General features: G+C 36.9%; 1 protein-coding gene across 1 annotated transcript in view; it reads left to right on the forward strand.

The window, feature by feature from the left end:
• LOC137774104 (zinc finger protein 841-like) overlaps positions 1–20,963 on the forward strand; it is a 50,126-nt gene that overhangs the window by 19,424 nt on the left and 9,739 nt on the right. The window contains 2 exon segments of the mRNA XM_068559219.1: positions 13,892–14,859; positions 14,862–15,500. Coding sequence (XP_068415320.1) covers positions 13,892–14,859; positions 14,862–15,500 — 1,607 coding nt within the window.

Raw genomic sequence — 20,963 nt, forward strand, 5'->3', positions numbered from 1 at the left:
GGTTTACTCCTTCTGTTCCTTCACAGAACTGCTCTGCTTCCTCCTTAAACTTTATTTCTATTTAGTTTTAGTTGACTGTTAATCAGTGTAAGTTCAAATACAACTTAAAATATACTCTAGATTGTATGGCACTGCAACAATTACAATACAGCCAAACACTGACAACAGAAATAGCTTCAATATATTGTACAAAAATTATTTCTCTAAATCTTTAGGTCAATATTCAGTGATAATAAATGGAAAATACAACTTAAACTTCAATTAACTTCAATTTAAGCTATCCATTGATGGGTTAATGACATTGTGGTTATTTTGATACGGTTCTAACAACTGGTATTTTGGGCGGTTTGAGTATGTAAAAGTCAATAATGCTGGTTTTCATTTGCAAAATCTGTTAGTTAACAAATCCAAGAGACATAACTTCAAATAAAGTACTATATAAAATTTGCATTATAGAATCTATGATTCAACTGTATTTTTTTTTTTAAAGATTTATTGATTGATTGATTGCTATGTTGGGTCTTCGTTTCTGTGCTAGGGCTTTCTCTAGTTGCGGCAAGCGGGGGCCACTCTTCATCGCGGTGCGCGGGCCTCTCACCGTCGCGGCCTCTCTTGTTGCGGAGCACAGGCTCCAGACGCGCAGGCTCAGTAGTTGTGGCTCACGGGCCTAGTTGCTCCGCGGCATGTGGGATCTTCCCAGACCAGGGCACGAACCCGTGTCCCCTGCATTAGCAGGCAGATTCTCGACCACTGCGCCACAAGGGAAGCCCTCAACTGTATTTTTAATTAAAAAAATTCTGATTTCATATATTTAATGGGAAATTGTTAAAATGTTATATGCAGGGATACTGACTGCAAAGGGGCACTAGGAAACTTTCTGTAGAGAGAGATGGGGGTGGTGATTACTCAAGTGTATACATTTGTCAAGTCATTTACCTGTATACTTAAAAATTATACATCAACAAATACTTGAAAAAATTTTAATAGCCCATTCAATAATTCCTGTTGTTTCTCTTTCGGATAATATATTTTTTCTTTAAGATCTGTAACATTCTTAAAAAGTTTGTAAAACTGGGTCTTTATTGAAATTTGCAAATCTACAGGATCCAGATTCAAGTTCAGCAGCATCCATTTCTTTTTCTCTCTACACACACGCCACATGCACACATATATGTATATACATATTTCCATCTCTTGCTGCATCATTGAATATCATAAAATTTAATCATGCCTATTTTATTTTGACAATGATTTTCTAGTTTTTAATTTTCCCTGATAGGATTGCTTGTATTTTTCTTATTTTGCTTTATTTGAATGTCCATGGCAGTTTTTATTGGGGTCCTAGATACTTAATTATGAGTTCCATTTGACTCTCTCTTAACTGTTCCCAATTTCCTTGAGATGCTCCTTGTGTCATTTGCCAGGCTGTGTTCTCAGCAACATTACATTACTAACTCGTTTAATCTTCACAACCACCTTAGGAACCACTAAAAACCAATCTTCAAAATGTACTGCGGGAGAACGCTATAGCTTGTGAGGATCTCAAATTCTGTCCATTCTTAATCAAAAGATATGAGAGACTTGTTTAGATATAAGAATCTAGAAACGTAGAGAGCCAATCCCCTAAATCCACTGATGGTGGTTTTCTCAGGCTTGTCCATTTAGGAAGGAACTGAAGACATTTTAAGTGATGCAGACACAACACTTATTCAGCACCAGGCACTGTGCTTTTCTGTGCATTACTGATTTCTCACAATAACCGATATGCTTCTCAGTGCGAGGCCCCTTAACATTCATCACTGCTAGAATGAACAACAAAAAACATCAAGGCCATACCTTACCAAGAGATGGCACCTAATTTATTTTCCATTTTAAATATGAAGGTATTGGATCTCAGAGATATTGTCATGGATAAATAGTATACAGAAGTCTATACAAAATCAGGCAGATGAGCTAGATTGTACGCACAAACATACATATCCAGAAAGTACAGTGGCGTAGAGTAGGAAAAGAACTGGACTGGGATTAGATAAGGACTCTAATCGTAGTTTTGCCATTTGCTATTTGTGAAACGTTAAGCAAGTAACATCTTGGGGCTGTTTCTTTGCATTTGGAAAGTAGTTGGGCACAAAACACAGCAATTAAGAATATGAGTTCTTGTAGCCAAACCATATGGGTGACCTTGGGTGAGTTACTTAGCCTCTCTGAATCTGTTTCCTCATCTGTAATCTGTAAAATTAGGAAACAGATTACATAAATCATTAATTATTTGATTACAGTGTGCCAGTCTCTGAGCTTATGTTTTGAAGTAAAATGTGTTAAAACACATCTGATAAGGACTACCAGAGATAAACTTATAGTCCAACAAAATTATATTTATTCACTTGCTACCACAAGGTCACCAGCAGAACCATGGAGCATCTCACAAAGGATGAACCAGGGTTATTGTAGCATTTTAATAGGCTCATTGCAAGGCAGGTTTGGATTAAAAAAATGGACTCCGGGTCTTCTCTCTTTAGAAATCTCAAAGTTATGGTAAATGTGATATGTTGTGTCTGAAAATGCTGTACCTGAAGCTCTGTACCTGGTTTGGAAATAGAGATTGTTTTTCTTTCAAAGAGGGCTCTGATCTTCCAGGCAAGAGTGAGACGTTCATTTTTCCTGATAGGATGTCAAATAGTTTAACAGTCTGTGATTTTAGCAAACAACATTTCTCAGTATTTTTTTTTTAAGTGGGAGTAGCAAGACAAAGATGGGGATGTCGTTGGTAAGAAAGCAGTATTTAAAGAGGATCATTATGACACTACAGCTGCAGTATGATTTGGGGGAAAGATTGTTTGCTATTAACTTTGCAGCAGGCTTTATCAATGTCATCTGAGTCTGGTTAATGGCAGGGCTGATTTTTGCTTTTTCAGATGAGATAATACATATAAAGTGTAAGAGTGCCTGGCACACAGTATGTGCTTAATAATCACTGGCTATTGTTATTATAAAATAAAGGAGGCTGCTTTTCCTATGACACTATAATTTTTAATTAGTGGTTTAATGTAAGTCGTAAAAAGATAATAGGAATCTGCCTTTGTCCTTTGCTTACTAGAGAACAGTGAATGCTGTGATTTGGAAGAACTTTGTTTCATGCATATTATTCACATAAATCCCAGTCATCGTGGAGGTGTCACATAAATCAGGACCATACTGGGAAAACTCCAGGCCAGCGATGCTCTCCAGTGGCCACGCCTAGTTCTGCCCATTTAGGATCACAGGGGTCGAATCTAGCCACGCCCCTGCCCCTGAAACAGAGCAGCCGCAGACTTGCTGGGAAATGTATTCCTTGGAGGGAGAACGGGTTCAAGGGACGGCTAGAGGCGCGCAAGCGTAGTTCTGGGACCGGGGAACACTGTCAGTGCTCCCCGCTGCGAGCTGTCTGGGGTTCCCCTAGCTCGGGACAAGTGGGTCAAGCCTCGCAGAGTCTGAAGCTTCGCTGGGGGTAGGCCTTGCTCTTTCAAAAGAAGGGGCAGAGGTTCACCTTTTTACCTGTGGCTGTCGCTAACCCTTGAAGGGCCCCGGAGGAAACCAGGACGCTCCCTCTAGGCCATCGGACTTGTGGTGTGTCTCCGCGGAAACTCGAGCCAGCTCGTGGGCCGTGCAAGATCGGGGTTTCAGGAGCCCCGGGGTTGCGACGGATTCTGGGCATTGGAGCCTGGCGCTAAGGGGACCATCCAGAGAGTGACAGCAGCTGGCGGTCGCTGGTGATAAAATACTAGGCCCTGCCTGGCCTCCAGATGTCAGAAATAGGTAGGTGCGCTAGAGGGAGGGGCAGAGGCGAATTCTCTAAGAGCCTCAAACTGGATAAGAGAAAGCCCCCTAGCCCGGACCAGGGACTCGTCTGGTGGAGGCCCAGGGTCACTAAGGAAACAGAACCAACGATAATACAGAGAACAGAGCCTTCGTGATGTCACAGCAGCCAGAGCACTGCAAGGTGGAGGCGACGACTTTGCATTAAAAGAGAGGTAAGAAATCGATGAGATCGAGTGTGAGAGTGATCTGGAGACTGGATTTGAGGAAAGATAGCTTTCCTTTTCCTCACCTTGATGGGTGAGAGGAGAACACAGGGGCAGGAGCTTTGTGTGAGAAGGCGGGAAGAGAACTTCCGGGCCTTTGTGGTGGGGTCTGTATGAGAGGGGATGCTTGAAGCCTCGACCAAAATAAAATCACTCCTTGTGTTGCCTCAAGTGACCCCATTTTTCCACGCCAGTCTTTTATCCATCATGGCACAGAGAAAACGGCCTGGTTTAGTTAGTTTTGTAATTATCATACAGTAAAATCGTTCTGAGAGGGGCGCACGGTTCTAACATAAATATAGGTTCCTGTAACCACCACCACAATCAGGAGCAGTTTCACTCCAAACCCTTCCTTGTGCTCTCGCTTATTTTCACACTCTTCCTCCACCATTAACCCCTGCAAGTCACCGATTATTCACCATCTCTGTAGTTTTATCTTTTCCAGAATGTCTTGAATGGAATAATACATTACGTAACATTTTGAGACTGGCTTCCGTCATTCAGCACAATGCCTTTGAGGTTCGTCCATCTTGTGTATGTCAGTTCCTTATTGTTGCTCAGTAATATTCCACTGAATAGATATACCACAGTTTTTTGTTTTTTTTATAATCCATTCACCTGTTGATGGACATTTGAATTTTTCCAGTTTTTGGTAATTATGAATGATGCTGCCCTAAGTGTTCATGTACAGGTTTTTGTGTGAAAATAGTTTTCATTAAGCCTGGTGTTTGAAGGCAAACAAGTCTGAATTTGAATCCTAGCTTTGAGACTTATTGACTGTGTGGTGACTTTGCACAAGTTACTTAACTTTGATGAGTACCTTCATCAGGGTGTTGTGAGGTTAAATGATGCAATATATGTCAGTGGCTCTCAACTCTTTCAGACTGAACAGTCCCTTTTTATAAAAAATATTTTGTAATGCTTTCATTTCTATCCTGAAATAAAGTTTATTAATAGTAAAATTAACCTACATACTTTTAAAAGCTATATAATGCTCCAACTCTAAAATAGAGGAGAAATAAAAAAGGAACACACTGCATCTCAGGCTGATAAAATATCCAAATGTTAGTAAAATTCAGAAAAAGTACCTTGATTTAGACTGTAGTTACCTTTATACAAAAATCATTGTATATTAGCACTGGAAAAACAAACACAAAACTCTGTAGTCATGTGTAAAAAAGAGTTAGGTTCTAGGCTCTGCTAATTGTCAACAGATTTACACCCATGTGAATGTCCTGCAGGACATTTGAAGGTTGTATGGGACTATTCTATGCTGAAGGGCATCTAACATCCTGGCTCTTACCATTAAATGCTAGTAGGGGCCCTTTCCTCCAGTCATTATAAGGACCAGTTCCTGCTCATTGAGATCCTGAATTATGTGAAATATTCAGTATATTTACTAGCTCATGGCAGCTGCAAGCAGCAACATTCTGAACCACCAAGAGGAAATTCTCATTGCTTGGTAATTTGGGGACTGGCTCAACAGTTTCACCTTCTTCTAAACCAGTGCTTCTCAAACTTGAGTGTGCATCAGAATCACCTAGAGGATTTGTTAAAACACAGATTACTAAGACCGTTGCCAGTTTTTATTCAGTAGGTCTGGGGTGGGACTTAAGAATTTGCATTTCTGGCAAGTTCCAAAGTGATTTCCAGACTGCTGGTCTAGGGACCACATTTTGAGAAGCAGTGTTCCAAACCTCTCCCTTCAAATGTTCAAATTTAGTGGGCCTTTAAAATTTTTTAATCTTGCTTAATCCCTACAAAATTCTGTAAAACAAGGGGAGCAGATACTGTTAACCCTATTATTTTGTTACTGAAGAAACTAAGACTCAAATTGACTTGCTTAATACTTTTACAGCATTTTACTCAGATATTAGAATCCAGGGTCCTTTATCCCCAGCTGAGTGTTTTTTTCCATTAAATAACACTGCCTATGATAATAAAGCCAGTAAGTCCTATACTGTAAGAATTTAACAAGCAAGTTCTCCCATATCCTTGAAGAATAAGGGAGATGGCATTCCAGTCGTCCCTCGGTATCCACAAGGGATTGGTTCCAGGACCCCCGTGTATACCAAAATCTTGGTATGCTCAAGTCTCTTCTGTAAAATTGTTCAGTACAGTTGGCCATCAGTAACTGTGGGTTCTGCACACATGGATTAAACCAACCTCAGATCCCGGGGGCTGGCTGTATTTTACACCACATAATGATCCATTCCTCATTTCTTACACTCTCCTAGCTTACTACTCTCTCCAGGTACACTGGCCTCCCATTCTTCCCATAGCATCCTGAAGTTATTCCCACCTCAGGACTCTGATGTAGAGATCTTGTACTTGCTGTTCTCTGGGTCTGTCCTCAGATATCTTCATGGCTCACTCCCTCTTTTTACTCAGGTCTGATCAAATGTTTCCTCCCATAAAAATTTTCCTTGGCCATCCTATCTACAATAAAGATCCTCTTTATTCCTTATCCCCTTACCTTACTCTTTTGATAGCATTTTTCACTACCTGAGCTTGTATATGTATCTTTATCTATATATGTATGTATGTATCTATCTGTCTATGCTGCCCCTTTTTCTGTGTGTGAATATAAGTTTTCAATTCATTTGAGTAAATATCAAGGAGCACAATTGCTGGATCATACGGTAAGAGTATGTTTAGTTTTGTAAGAAACTGTCAAACTGTCTTCCAAAGTGGCTGTACGTTTTGCATTCCCATCAGCAGTGAATGGAGTTTCTATTACTCCACATCTTCCCCAGAATTTGTTTTTGTAAGTGTTCCAGATTTTGGCCATTCTGGTAGATGTGTAGTGTTATCTATTTGTTTTAATTTGCATTTCCCTGATGACATATCATGGTGGAACTTTTTTCATATGCTTATTTGCCATTCGTGTATCTTTGGAGAGGTGTCTGTTAAAATCTTGGGTCCATTTTTTTAACAGAGTTGTTTTCTTATTGCTGAGTTCTGAGTTCTTTGTATATTTTGGATAACAATCTTTTATTAGATGTGTCTTTTGCAAATATTTTCTTCTAGTCTGTGGCTTGTCTTCTAATTCTCTTGATATTGTCTTTTGCAGAGCAGACATTTTTAATTTTAATGAAGTCCAGCTTAATAATTATTTCTTTCATGGATCATTTTGTATGTAAAAAGGCATCATCATACCCAATGTTATCTAGGTTTTCTCCGATGTTACCTCATAAGAGTTTTATAGTTTTGTATTTTACATTTGTGTTTATGATCCATTCTGAGTTTTTGTGAAGGATGTAAAGTCTGTGTCTAGGTTAATTTTTTTTTTTTCATGTGGCTATCCAGTTGTTCCAGTGCTATTTGTTGAGAATTTATCTCTGCTCCACTGTGTTGCATTTGCTCCTTTGTCAAAGATCAGTTGACTATATTTATGTGGGTCTATTTCTGGGCTCTTTATTCTGTTCCATCGATCTATTTGTCTATTCTTTTACCAATTATTTTACCATGCTGTCTTGATTACTGTAGTTCTATAGTAAGTCTTGAAGTTGGGTATTGTCAATCCTCCAACTTAGTTCTTCACTTTCAATATTGTGTTGGCTATTCTGGGTCTTGTCCCTTTCCATATAAGCTTTAGAATCAGTTTGTTTATATTCATAATATAAGTTGGGATTTTGATTAGGATTGCACTGAATCTATAAATCAAGTTGAAAAGAACTGACATCTTGACAATACTGAGTCTTCTTATCCATGATTATGGTATATCTCTCCATTTATTTATTTCTTTGATTTCATTCACCAAAATCTTGTAGTTTTCCTCATACAGGTCTTATATATATTTTGTTAGATTTATACCTAAGTATTTTATTCTTTTCAGTGCTAATATAAATGGTATTGTGTTTTTAATTTCAAACTCCACTTGCTCATTGTTTGTATATAGGAAAGCAATTGGCTTTTGTGTATGAACTTTGTATCCTGCAATCCTGCTATAATCTCTTGAGTTCTAAGAGTTTTTGTTGATTCTTTTGGATTTTTTACAAAGATGATCATGTTATCTGTGAATGAAGACAGTTTTATTTCTTCTTTTCCAGTCTGTATATCGTTATTTCCTTTTCTTGTCTTATCGCATTAACAAAGACTTCTAGTACATTTTTGAAAAAGAGAGGTGAGAGTGGACATCCTGTCCTTGTAACTCATCATAGTGGAAAAGCTTCAAGCCTCTCACTAGTAAGTATGATGTTAGCTGAAGATTTTTAAAAAATAGTCTTATCAAGTTGAGAAGGTTCCCCTCCATTCCTAGTTTACTGAGAGTTTTTATCATGAATGTTGTTGGATTTTTTTCAAGTGCTTTTTCTGCATCTATTGATGTGATCATATAATTTCTCTTATTTAGTCTGTTGATGTAATGGATGACATTAATTGAAACTAGCCTCACATACCTACTTTCTAAGCATTCTAAGTGCTTTACATATTAATGTATTTACATATTTGTTACATATTAATTTATCTAATCCTTGTGATAAGCCTGAGTTGTAGGACTTGTTATTGTCCCTAAAATATGGGCTTTTTATTTAGTTGTGTTTTGATTTTTGGATGAAAGTAATAAAGAAGTTTCAAATAAAAGATTGGACAGATATAAATAAAAAGGAAGTTAAGCTGCAAGTTAATTTCAAAATAGACTTTAGGTGGGGAGAGGAGGGGTTCCCTGGTGGCCTAGTGGTTAGGATTCTAGGCTTTCATTGCCATTCCCCAAGTTCAATCCCTGGTCAGGGAACTGAGATCCCGCAAGCTGCCCAGTGCAGGGGAAAATACATATATATCTATATATCTATAATATATAAAATTATTAAAAATGTAAGATATATTGACAAGCATGCAATGATCATATGCCTTTCATACTACTGGACAAAATCAAACAAGCAAAAAATAAAGATGAGGAATGTCTGGATAATTCATTAAAGTTGATTTTGTACCTCTACAAATGGAAAATACATTTTCTACTATAAAGTCCAGTAAAAATTATGAAGTTAATCATGTATATTAGGCAACCAAGGAAACCCTAAAAAAGTTGCAGATTTTCAAGTTCAGTTATCTGAATCTCATCCTCATTTTAGTCTTAGCCTCTTTATTTATGTACTTCCATCTACTGTGCATCCTTTCTTTTATACCAATCCTCATGGCAGGTACTTACAGAGTTCCACAGGATAATACACAAAAGAACATTGTTTATGCTAATAGTTATATATTTAGTTGAATTATTTGTAATATTCATAATCTTGATATAAAATTTCCTTTAAAATGCAAGTAATTTTTGAAGCAAGTCAATTAATATTAAAAGTGGTTGTTAATGTTGCTCTTTTAATGATCACACAATCACTTCTTGACTATAATTTGTGTTTATCTTTCACCACTGTGTTGCAAATATGCTTATGAAGGACATTTCTCCTTTTCTTTCAGAAAGAATCTGATTATCTTTTCCTAGCCCTCCTTTATCTTCTCAGATAAAATTGATTGAGTTCACTGTCCTTTATGAAACCATCTTTTCATGCTGTGCGTGACAGTGTAAAGCTCTGACTCACCTAAATTTCCATCTACTCCATGGGTTCCTTCATGGTTTCTGAAGGAAACTGAAGGAACTGAACTATAAACTGAAATTTGTTTCAGTTTACAGGTTGAATATCCCTCTTAGCATTTATGCCTGTAATTATTTTAAAAGGAGATACTCACTATCAAATATTATTCTTCCAAGTATTAGGATGGTGGCTTTATCTCAACTTTTGCTTTAAGTAGTTTCTAGGGCTTAGTTTAAAAAAAAAAAAAAGTGGACAGACTAATTTTTAAAAACTGCTATCATTGTGGCATTCTCATTAAAAAAACCACCAAACGTTCCTCATGCATATTCTATATGTCAGATACTGTGTTAGGAATTGGCGATTCAAAGGTTAAAGACTTTAGTTTATGATCTCCAGAAGCTCAAAGTCTAGTAAAAAAGACTGATGAGTTCTGTGATGGAGAATATGCTGACACAACATGGGGACCAGTCGTGAAGAAGGTGGACTCTCTCACCCAGCTGACTGGGTTGGGTCCTGGCTGTGCCACTAACTAGCTCTGTAGCCTTGAGCAAATGTCTAATCTCTCTAAACCAGCACTGATCAATAGAAATATAATACAAGCCACATATATAATTTAAATTTTTCTAGTAGGTTTTTTGTTTTTGTTTTTGTTTTTGATGCGCCACGCGGCATATGAGATCTTAGTTTTCTGACCAGGGATTGAACCTGCACCCCCTGCATTGGAAGCAGAGAGTCTTAACCACTGGACAACCAGGGAAGTCCCTCTAGTAGTATGTTTTAAAAAGTAAGGAGAAACAGGTAAAATTAATTGTAATAAGTTTTATGCCCCATTTAATCATTCATAAATTGGGGATAAAAATAGCTTCTATCTCATGGAGTTCTAATGAGGAATAAGTGATTAAATACATGTATTTAGAACAGTGATGGTTTTAAGCATGATAAGCACTCATTAAATGTTAGCTATTATTATTTTTAAGAATAATTGTTTATTATTATAGAGGCTATGAGAATATAGATAAGGAGCCTAGAATATAGATAAGGTAATGTTAGAATTGAATCCTGAAGAATGAACAGGATTAGCAATTAGCTTAGCAAAGAGTAGGTGGTGGGAGGAAAGTTCTAGATTAAAAGATCAGTATGTGCAGGGAGACATAAATGTGATGAACACTAGGAAGTAAAAACAGTATGGTTAGAATATAAGGCATGTGGGAGTGACAAATGATGATGCTGGATTGGTAAGTGGGTCAAATCATTAAGGTCCTTTATCTCAGAGGTATGAAAGAAATTTAAGTGTTTGGTCAGAATTTTTTGTGTTTGAAAGGTCACAGTATCAGTGGTATTAAGGATTAGAAAGGGTCCAGATGAGAAGGCTTCACCTGATATCACACAAGTAGTCTGTAGAAAGCTGGGATTAAAACTAAGGATTTTGAGTCTTTAGTCTATATCATTTCTATTACACAAGGCTGCTTCCTAGGGCAGTAGAGATAAAGAGCTTGGATTCTGGAGTTGTGGCTTATGTGTAACTTGGAGCAAGTGACTCAGTACTCTGAACCTCCATTAAAATAGAGATTCTATTATTCACTTCATAGTTTTTTTTAGGAGAATTAACTATGTTAATATTGTGAGTCAGCTTGGCATAAACTTAATAAATATTAGCTGTACAACCAAAAAAGTAATCAGTTTCCTTTCTTCCAAAACGTGAAACAGTAACTCAAGAGAGAACATATGCACACGTGAGATAATAGATAAACAATATAAGGCGCTGCATTTAAGCACTAAAGTTAGAAGTTAAGGGAGGATGGGAGGGAGATGCAAGAGGGAGGAGATATGGGGATATATGTATATGTATAGCTGATTCACTTTGTTATACAGCAGCAACTAACACACCATTGTAAAGCAATTATACTCCAATAAAGATGTTAAAAAATAAATTAGAAGTTAAAATAGTACAGTAAATACTGTGGGAGATCAGGAAAACTGGAGAGTTAGGAATGTCATGAAACTACTGTAATAAATGGGGCTCTAAAGTATGGTCAAGAATTAGATGGGCAAAACAAAAAAAGAAGGACTTTTTGGACAGGAGAAGCAATAATAAACTAGTTACAAGGAAGAAATAATGTTGAAGTTAGGAATACAGTTAATAAAATCATTAATTCCTCATGTTTAATGCTTGCTTTTTATATGCCCGGATCTAGGGGGTCACACTGAAAACAGATGTTTAAGTGAAAATCTACATACTGAAAAGGGAAGCCCTCCCTCCACAAATTCTTCCTTTCACTTGACTCACTTGACTCAGAACATGGGCCATCAAGCTTCTACATCCCACCCCCTTGTAACGGAGCAGGACCCTATGGGGACTTCCCCAAACAGACCTGCCCCCACCCCATGTCCTTTGCCTACCTCTTGTTTGTAGAAAAACTTCAGCTTCCTAGGCCTCCTCCAAGTTCCAGAAAGTAAATTTAATCAAAGAAGTGAGAAATGCAGAAAGGAAGGAAAACAGTCAAGCAGGACAAAATAATAATAGTTTAGCCATTAAAAAAGTCAAGGACATTTAGTTCATCCTTAAGGGCTATAGATAATATTCTGAGCCATGTCCTTTGAGCTGGTTTGAAGATACTGAACCCTACACCGTCCCAGGTGGAAGAAGTTAATTGTATGCTGCCCACAAGCACGTAGACCCAGTCCATTTGGAACCAGAAGGTTGATGATGTTGACTCCCGATTGCCTCACCACCAACCAATCAGAAGAATGTCCACAAGCTGATCACACACCCCACAAACCCCTCTCCCTCACCTTGTCTTTAAAAACCTTCCCTGAAAGCCAAGACATCTGGGAGTTCAGGCCTTTTGAGCTCTAGCTACCTGGACTCCTTGCTTGGCGCCCTGCAATAAATGCTGCACTTTCCCTTCACCACAACCCGATGTCAGTAAATTGACTTTACTGCGCACGGGCAGGTGGACCCAAGTTTGGTTGGTAACACACTTTCCAAGTAGAAGGTTGAAGTATTTCATTATGGGGAAACTGATCAGCCCAAAATAAAACACTATAGGTGCCAACATTTGGGGATACTCTAACAAAACAGCCAGGTCCCTGCCCAGTAATCCTGCAGTGAAACCAATTATTCATCATGTCCTTACACACAAACACTTAACTTTCAATCAACATATTAGTACTCACTCTCAAGTATGAACCCATAGTGAAGGACTACTAGATATGCTGACATATAATCCCTCTTTTGTCCTCTGGGCTTAATGTTTCTTGCCTTTCTATCCTTGACTGAGAATAAAAACAATGTAGGTTTGTCATTGGAAAGCCCTAAGAATTACTTTCCACCTCAAAAGAATAAATTTCCCCCGTTTTAGTCTTTCTTTTTCCCTTTAGACCTAGTTTCTGCTCTTCTTACCTCAAAGGTAAAGCAATAACATTAGCAGTTTTTCGAAAAAGAGAGATTAGGTAAAAGCAGTGCTTTATGCAAGTCAAAAATCCAAATCTAATAGGAAAGTTTATTTGAAATACATTTAAATACCTCTTAATAGCCTTTAAGATAATAGTTTAAATGTTGCTTAAATAGTTTTCTCACAGGAGACTCCCTAAAAGACCATCTCTCTTTGATAACAGTTTTCCTTTCTTAATCCATGCTCATCTTCATATTTTTCTAAGTTCTGTAATTTAGCCTTTTCCCTAATCATGCTTCTCACCTGACAGGCCATTTGCTTTATTCTGTTTGATTACATTATTCTTGAATTAGACCCTTTCACGCCACTAGCTTTTCCATCTCATCCTTCCTTAGTTTAGCACACCATATTTATATTCCCAATATGGAATGTTCTCAGTATTTTCAGTTTCATTATGTTGTTTCCAATATAGCAGCTTTTTTTCTCCTAGCATCAGACTCATAGTAAATTTGTATTTTTATGTCTTATAGATGGGAAGTCTAAACCTAGAGCCAAGAAATCAACAATAGGGCAGCAGGACATTCTCAAAGAAGGTTCATCCCAAGGAATAAAGATGGAAGAAATTACAAAGAGAAATTTTATATTGGGAGAAACCTGGAAATCTGGAATCAGAAATATCTGGGAAAAGATTTAGTCACCTTCATGAAAATTTCTTCCAAAGAAAGTGATATAGAATCTAATGAATTTGGGGAAAGTTTCAGTGAAAAATCAATACTTGTTTCAGAGCAGAGTGATACTATAGAAGAGCATTGCCATGAATGTGGTACACATGGAAAAATGTTCAAACAAAACTCAGATTTAATTATACAAAGTAAATGTGTTGTAAAGAAACCTTATATAGTGAATGTGGGAAAACCTTCAGAGACCACACTACTCTCATTCAACATCAAACAGGTCATACTGGAGAACGACCTTATAAATGTAATGAATGTGAAAAGAGATTTAACCAGAGTTCCCATTTAACAAACCATGAGAAGACTCATACTGGAGAAAAGCCCTACAAATGCAATGAATGTGGGAAGACCTTCAGTTATTACTCAGTCCTTATTCAACATCAGAGAATTCATAGTGGGGAAAGACCTTACGAGTGTACTGAATGTGGCAAGACATTCAGTCATAGTACATAACTTACTCAGCATCAAAGAATTCATACTAGTGAGAAACCATATAAATGTCTTGAATGTGGAAAGGCTTTTAGCCGGAGCACACATCTTACTCTACAACAAAGAATTCATACTGGAGAGAAACCTTATGAGTGCAACGAATGTGGTAAAACCTTTAGTCAGAGTGCACATCTTACTCAACATCAAAGAATTCATATAGGAGAAAAGCCCTATGAATGTAACAAATGTGGGAAAGCCTTCAGTGATCACTCAGCTCTTACTCAACATCATATTGTCCATACTGGAGAGAAACTTTTTGAATGTAATGACTGTGGGAAAGCTTTCAGTTACTGTTCAGACCTCATTCAACATCAGAGAATGCATAGTGGAGAGAAACCATACAAATGCAATGAATGTGGGAATGCCTTTAGTGATTGTTCAGCCCTTATTCAGCATCAAAGGACTCACACTGGAGAGAAACCTTATGAGTGTAATGAATGTGGGAAAACCTTTGGTAACTACTCAGCTCTTATTCGACATCAAAGAACTCACACTGGAGAGAAACCATATGAATGTAAGGAATGTGGGAAAGCCTTCAGCAGAAGTACATACCTTACTCAACATCAGAGAAGTCATAGAGGAGAGAAACCATATAAATGTAATGAATGTGGGAAAACTTTTACCCAGAGTTCATTCCTTACACAACACTGAGGGTTCATACTGGAGAAAAACCTTACAAATGTGCTGAATGTGGGAAAGCTTTTAGTGACCGCTCAGGGCATATTCAGCATCAGAGAACCCACACTGGAGAGAAGCGCTATGAGTGTAACGATTGTGGGAAAGCTTTCAGTTTCTGTTCAGCCCTTATTCAGCACAAGAGAATTCATACTGGAGAGAAGCCCTTTAAATGCAATGACTGTGGAAAAGCCTTCAGTCAGAGTACAAACCTCACAAATCACCAGAAAACTCATACCATTGAAAAATCTTATAAATGCAATGAATGTGGAAAAGCCGTTAGTTACTGTTCAGGCCTTATTCAACATCAGATCATTCATACTGGAGTGAAACCTTATGAATGCAATAAATGTGGCAAAGCCTTCAGCCAGAAGACAAACCTTAAAAAACATCAGAACACTCATACTAAGGAAAAACTCTACAAATGTAATGAATGTGGGAAAGCCTTTAGCCAGAGCACATATCTTACAAAACACCAGAAAATTCATAGTAGAGAGAAGGCAAATATACATACTGAGTGTAGGAAAACCTTTAGACAAAACTCTTCTTTTGTTCAACATGAAAAGCTTCACACTGGAGAGAAATCCTCTGAATGCCTTGGGAACTTGGCTAGTATGGAGACCTTCCCCAGGGAAACAGAAAGAGGATCCTGAAAACTGTCAACTTCAGGACTTCCCTGGTGGTGCAGTGGTTAAGAATCCGCCCACCAATGCAGGGGACACAGGTTCGATCCCTGGTCCAGGAAGATCCCATATGCCACAGAGCAGCTAAGCCTGTGCGCCACAACTACTGAGCCTGTGCTCTAGAGCTTGTGAGCCACAACTACTGAGCCCATGTGCCACAACTACTGAAGCCCGCACACCTAGAGCCTGTGCTCCACAGCAAGATAAGCCACTGCAATGAGAAGCCCATGCACCACAACAAATAGTAACCCCCACTCACCGCAACTAGAGAAAGCCCAAGCACAGCAACGAAGACCCAACACAGCCAAAAACAAAACAAACAAGCAAGCAAACAAAAAAACCTATCAACTTCCTAGCGTGACCACATAGTTTAGTGGAAAGAGCACATGTCTGGGTTTTGGAAGTCCTGGATTCTAATCTCAGCTCTATTACTAACTAGGTCTATTTGTTATTTTGAGGTTAAGTTGCTTTACCTCTTTAAACTTTGGTTTACTCACCCGAAAATTTGGAAGGCCTGATTAATTTATATTTAAGGTCCACATTTATTGTTTTTATTACTAATGCAGGCTTCTGTAGATGTGGTTCTTAAATTGACTTATTTACTCTACATCAAGTGTGATTCAATGAAGATATAGACCACATGCCATATATGCTATATATTACCCTTGTATTTTTTCTCCAAAATGCAACATATTATGAATATTGAAGAATATTGAGATAAAATAGTATAAATTCCATGATTTATTGCAGTAGGAACATTGGGATCTTTTCTTAAGGATATGATGTTGGATAAAACCCCGGCAAAGAATGAGTCGAACTGTTGGTATATAAAGCTAGCTTTCAGGACTTCCCTGGTAGTGCAGTGGTTAAGAACATGCCTGCCAATGCAGGGGACACAGGTTCAGTCCCTGGTCTGGGAAGTTCCCACATGCCGCAGAGCAACTAAGCCTGTGTGCCACAACTACTGAGCCTGTGCTCTAGACCCTGAGAGCCACGACTGCTGAAGCCTGCACGCCTAGAGCCCGTGCTCTGAAACAAGAGAAGCCACCGCAAAGAGAAGCCCACGCACCACAATGAAGAGTAACCCCCACTCGCCACAACTAGAGAAAGCCTGTGTGTAGCAGCGAAGACCCAACATAGCCAAAAATAAATAAATACATTCATTTAAAAAATAATAAAATGAAGCTAGTTTTCCTAGAATTTATTCAAAGTTAATCTTGCAATGTAACTTTCTCAACTTTCTCTCCTAAATTGAGTATTGTTGCCATCATCTCCCAGATGAAAAGGAACTAGAAACATGTCTTGGGCAGATTACCAAGAAAAGATGAAATTGGGAACTTTATTTGTTATTTACACACCTAAATATGTAAGGGTCATCTGAATGAGAATAAATTTTGAGTTTCAGAACATCTAGAAAAGTCCGTTGGTCTGTTGTCTGACTTCTTCCTGTGGTTATAGAGACAATGGCCTGAAAATATGAAGATTTACCTCAGAATCCTGTGATTTTAAATTCACTACCTAGGGACAGAAAAAAATCCACTTATGGAACTTATCCAATACATGGTTTTGGAGAGTAGTCCAGACTTTCAAAGTCTGGTGTTTGTTTTGGTGTCCAAGAAAACTGTTCACACATAAGCATAAACTGTAATGGACTTGCTACACAAGCTTTGGGAAAACCTGGACTTAAGGCAGCAGTGTTTAAGCTTTTCTGAATTTATGTATCCTTTTAAGAACCTATGAAAGTCGCAGACTTTCTCACCAGAAAAATGCATGACATGTTCACACAATTTTGTAAGCAGTTACAAAACAAAGTTAATAGTACTACAAATACATATACACTATACTAACAACAATTTGAAAGTGTAATGGAAAAGAGATTTTATTCACAATAGCTATAGAAACAAAAAATATTTAGGAATAAATTTAGTAAGAAATAGGCAAAACCAAAAAGAATTTGAGCAGTCTGCACATTCTCTTGAGAAATAGCTCATTTGAGGGAATTGGTATGGAAAATGGTTAAGGGCACCAATTTCTCAACCTATCAGTTGTGTAACCTATCAGTTGTGTAACTTTTGGTCAGAGAATATAACCTCTCAGAGTTAGTTCCTTCATCTGTAAAATAATGACAAGGTTACCTGTCAAGAGTTACCTTAGGGATTAAATGAGACGATATATAAATGTGCCAGACACTTTGTGGGAAGTTTACTATTGTAATTATATAACATATATAATATTATATGTTATTAATTATATAATATAATAACATACTGTAATATAGAGTATATAATATACTACAATATACCATAATAGTTATTACAGTAAGCTATTATAGTATATTGTACATATTATATAATAACTTATGTGAACTATTTTATTATGCTGTGACCTCAATGATGGCATAAATTATAAATTATTTAGTCAGTCAAAAAATGGTAGGCTCAGAAGGAGTAGGAGATATCCTTTCTATTGAACAATAATAATAGTACCTAATGGCCCTGAAACCAAAATTGACTGGAAATGTAACTTGCCGAAGGACATTTTTTAAAGTCAGGTTTATTGGGGTATACTTGAATCAATAATTTAAAATCTTCCCAAAAAAAGGCTCTAGACACTGATAGATTTACCAGTGGATTCTGCCAAACAGTAAATAAAGAACTGTTCCATGCTTCCAGAGAGCAAGAGAGTCTGCTCTTCCCAACTCATTCTGTGTCTAGCATAGCCTTGATACAAAAGTCTGACAAGGACAATATTTAGAAAGGAAAATTCCAAGCCAGTCTCATTCATGATCATAGATGCAAAACTCTTGAACAAAATATTGACCCACTGTCTATCCATATAAGTGTGAAAGATAATACAGCACTACCGAGTTGGATTTATCCAAAGTATGAAAGTTGGCTGAAGATTATAGAATCAATCGACATTAATTCATCCCACTGAAAGATCAAAGAAGGGAATTCCCTGGTGGTCCAGTGGTTAGGACTCCACACTTCCATTGCAGGCAGCTCAGGTTCGATCCCTAGTACGGGAACTAGGATCCTACAAGCTGCACAGCTTAAAAAAAAAAAAAAAAAAAAAGGAATATTAACATTATTTTAAAAAATCAAAGGAGAAACACATATGATCATCTCAATGGATTCAGAAAAGGTTTTGGTAAATTTCAACATACATTCACCAATAATAATACTTCTAAGCAAACTAAAAATAGAGAAGAACTTCTTTTGTTTGAAAAAGAACATGTATAAAAAGCCAAGGGCAGCATCACACTTATGGTGAAATTGTGAAAGCTATCTCAGCTATCTCAGAGTAGTAAGACCACTACCACTCAATGCTGTACTGTAGGTCCTAGCCAGTGCTGCAAAGCAAGACAAACAAAAGAGAGAATTGTAATGAAGAAATAAAATTCTTATTATTTAGAGTTATTACTACAGTATGCAGAAAATTTTAAATCCTCATAAATAATTAAAATCAGTAAGAGATTTAGCAAGATTGCTGGATACAAAATAAATTGTTTTTCTATGAATTCTAACATTGAACTTAAAATGGCATTAATATCAAATACACAGGAATAAATTTAAGAAACAATGTAAAATTCTTCATAGGAAAAATAAAACTCTATTGAGTGGCATTAAATAAGACCTAGATAACTGAAGTTACATATTATGTTTATGGATTGTAAAATGATACAATATTGTAAAAATATTTGCTCTTCTAAAATTGATTAATAGATTAATGTAATTCCAATTAAAATCTCAACATTTTGTTGAATTTAATAAGATCTTTCTAAATATTTGGGAATGAAAAGAGCCAAGAACAGCTAAAAGAGTCAAGAAAAAGAAGAAGAAGAAAAGAGGAGGAAGGGGACACGTTCTCATCCATACCCGAAAACTTCCTTTAAAGCCTTATCAGCGCAGAGTGGTATTGGTGCAAGGATAGACAAATGGACCAGTGGAACATAAAAAAAAGGGCACATCTGGTATGTAATAAATAGGACCCTGTAGAAGAGTAAGGAAAGGAAGGACTTTTCAATAAATTGTGCTAGCATAATTAGATCTCTATATGGAAAGTATACACCATACAGAAAAATTATTTCAGCTGCATTAATTAATTTGCTGAAATGTAAAAGGCAAAAGTATAAAGCATTTAGAAGAGAATATTTCAAAATCCCTGAGGACTTTGGGATAGGATAGGGTTTCTAAAGGAATAAGACACAACAGCACTAAACATAAGGGGAAATTTGATAAATTTAAGTGAAATGAAGAACTCTGTTCATCCAAAAAAAAAAAAACTATAAAATAATGAAACACAGAATGGGAGAAGATATTTCCAATATAAATAACAAACAGGAGTAGCATGAAAATATGGTATAAAGAACTTTTATGAGTCCATGACTCTATGAAGTCTATGACTTCTTGAGAGAGTGAGCCAGGCAGAAGATGTTTGTCTTTTATTTAGCTTGAGATGTCAAACACAGCGTCACTTCGGCTTCATTCTGTTTCTTAGAAGCGAGTCACTAAGCCCAGCCCATAGTCAAGGAGAAGGCAATCAGACTCCACCTTTTGATAAGAGGAGTGCCAAAGAATTTGTGGAACTATATTTTTTTAAAACTACAGCAACCAATTTTATTAGAAATTAGGAAAATGCAAGTTATCCTATAATTAAATACTACTGATCTTCCACAAGAATTACTAAAATTAATATGACAAGAAGTACTATTTGTCAAGGATGTGACATAATAAGAACTTTCATCACCACTATTGTCTAAACTGATACAACTACTTTAGAAAACAGTTGGATTCTATCTAGTAAGTTGAAGATACACATACCCTATTATCCTAGAAATATACCCAAAGGAAATATGTGCACAAGGAGATCTGTATAAGAATGTTCATAGTAGTATTGTGTGTATAGCCAAGAACTGGAAACAACCTGAATGAACCTTTACAGTAAATTGGATAAATAATGTTGAATACTATTCAACAATTGACAATGAACAGATCAGAGCTACACACAAAACTATGGATGAATCTTACAAGCATAATTTTGTGAAAAGAAGACACAAAGGAAACATTTAGTATGATTATACTTATATAAATTTAAAAACCACAAAATTATGATATATTGTTTAGGGATGTATGTGTAGATGGTTAAATGTATTAAGAATGTAAAAAATGATTACCATAAAAGTCAGGATTGTGGTTTTCTGGGGGGATAAGAAGAGTGTGGAAGGCAGGGTGAGTGGAAGGGACATACTGAGGGCTTCTGGAGTGCAGCAATGCTCTTTTTTTTTTTTTTTGCTCCTGAGTAATGGTTAAATGGGTGTTCAATTTGTAATTAATTGTTAAGTTGTAGAAATAAGGTTTTATTTACTTCTCTGTATGTTTGTTTTGCAACA

The sequence above is a fragment of the Eschrichtius robustus genome, chromosome 12 (genome assembly GCF_028021215.1).
Source record: "Eschrichtius robustus isolate mEscRob2 chromosome 12, mEscRob2.pri, whole genome shotgun sequence".
NCBI classification, from domain to species: Eukaryota; Metazoa; Chordata; class Mammalia; order Artiodactyla; family Eschrichtiidae; genus Eschrichtius; species Eschrichtius robustus.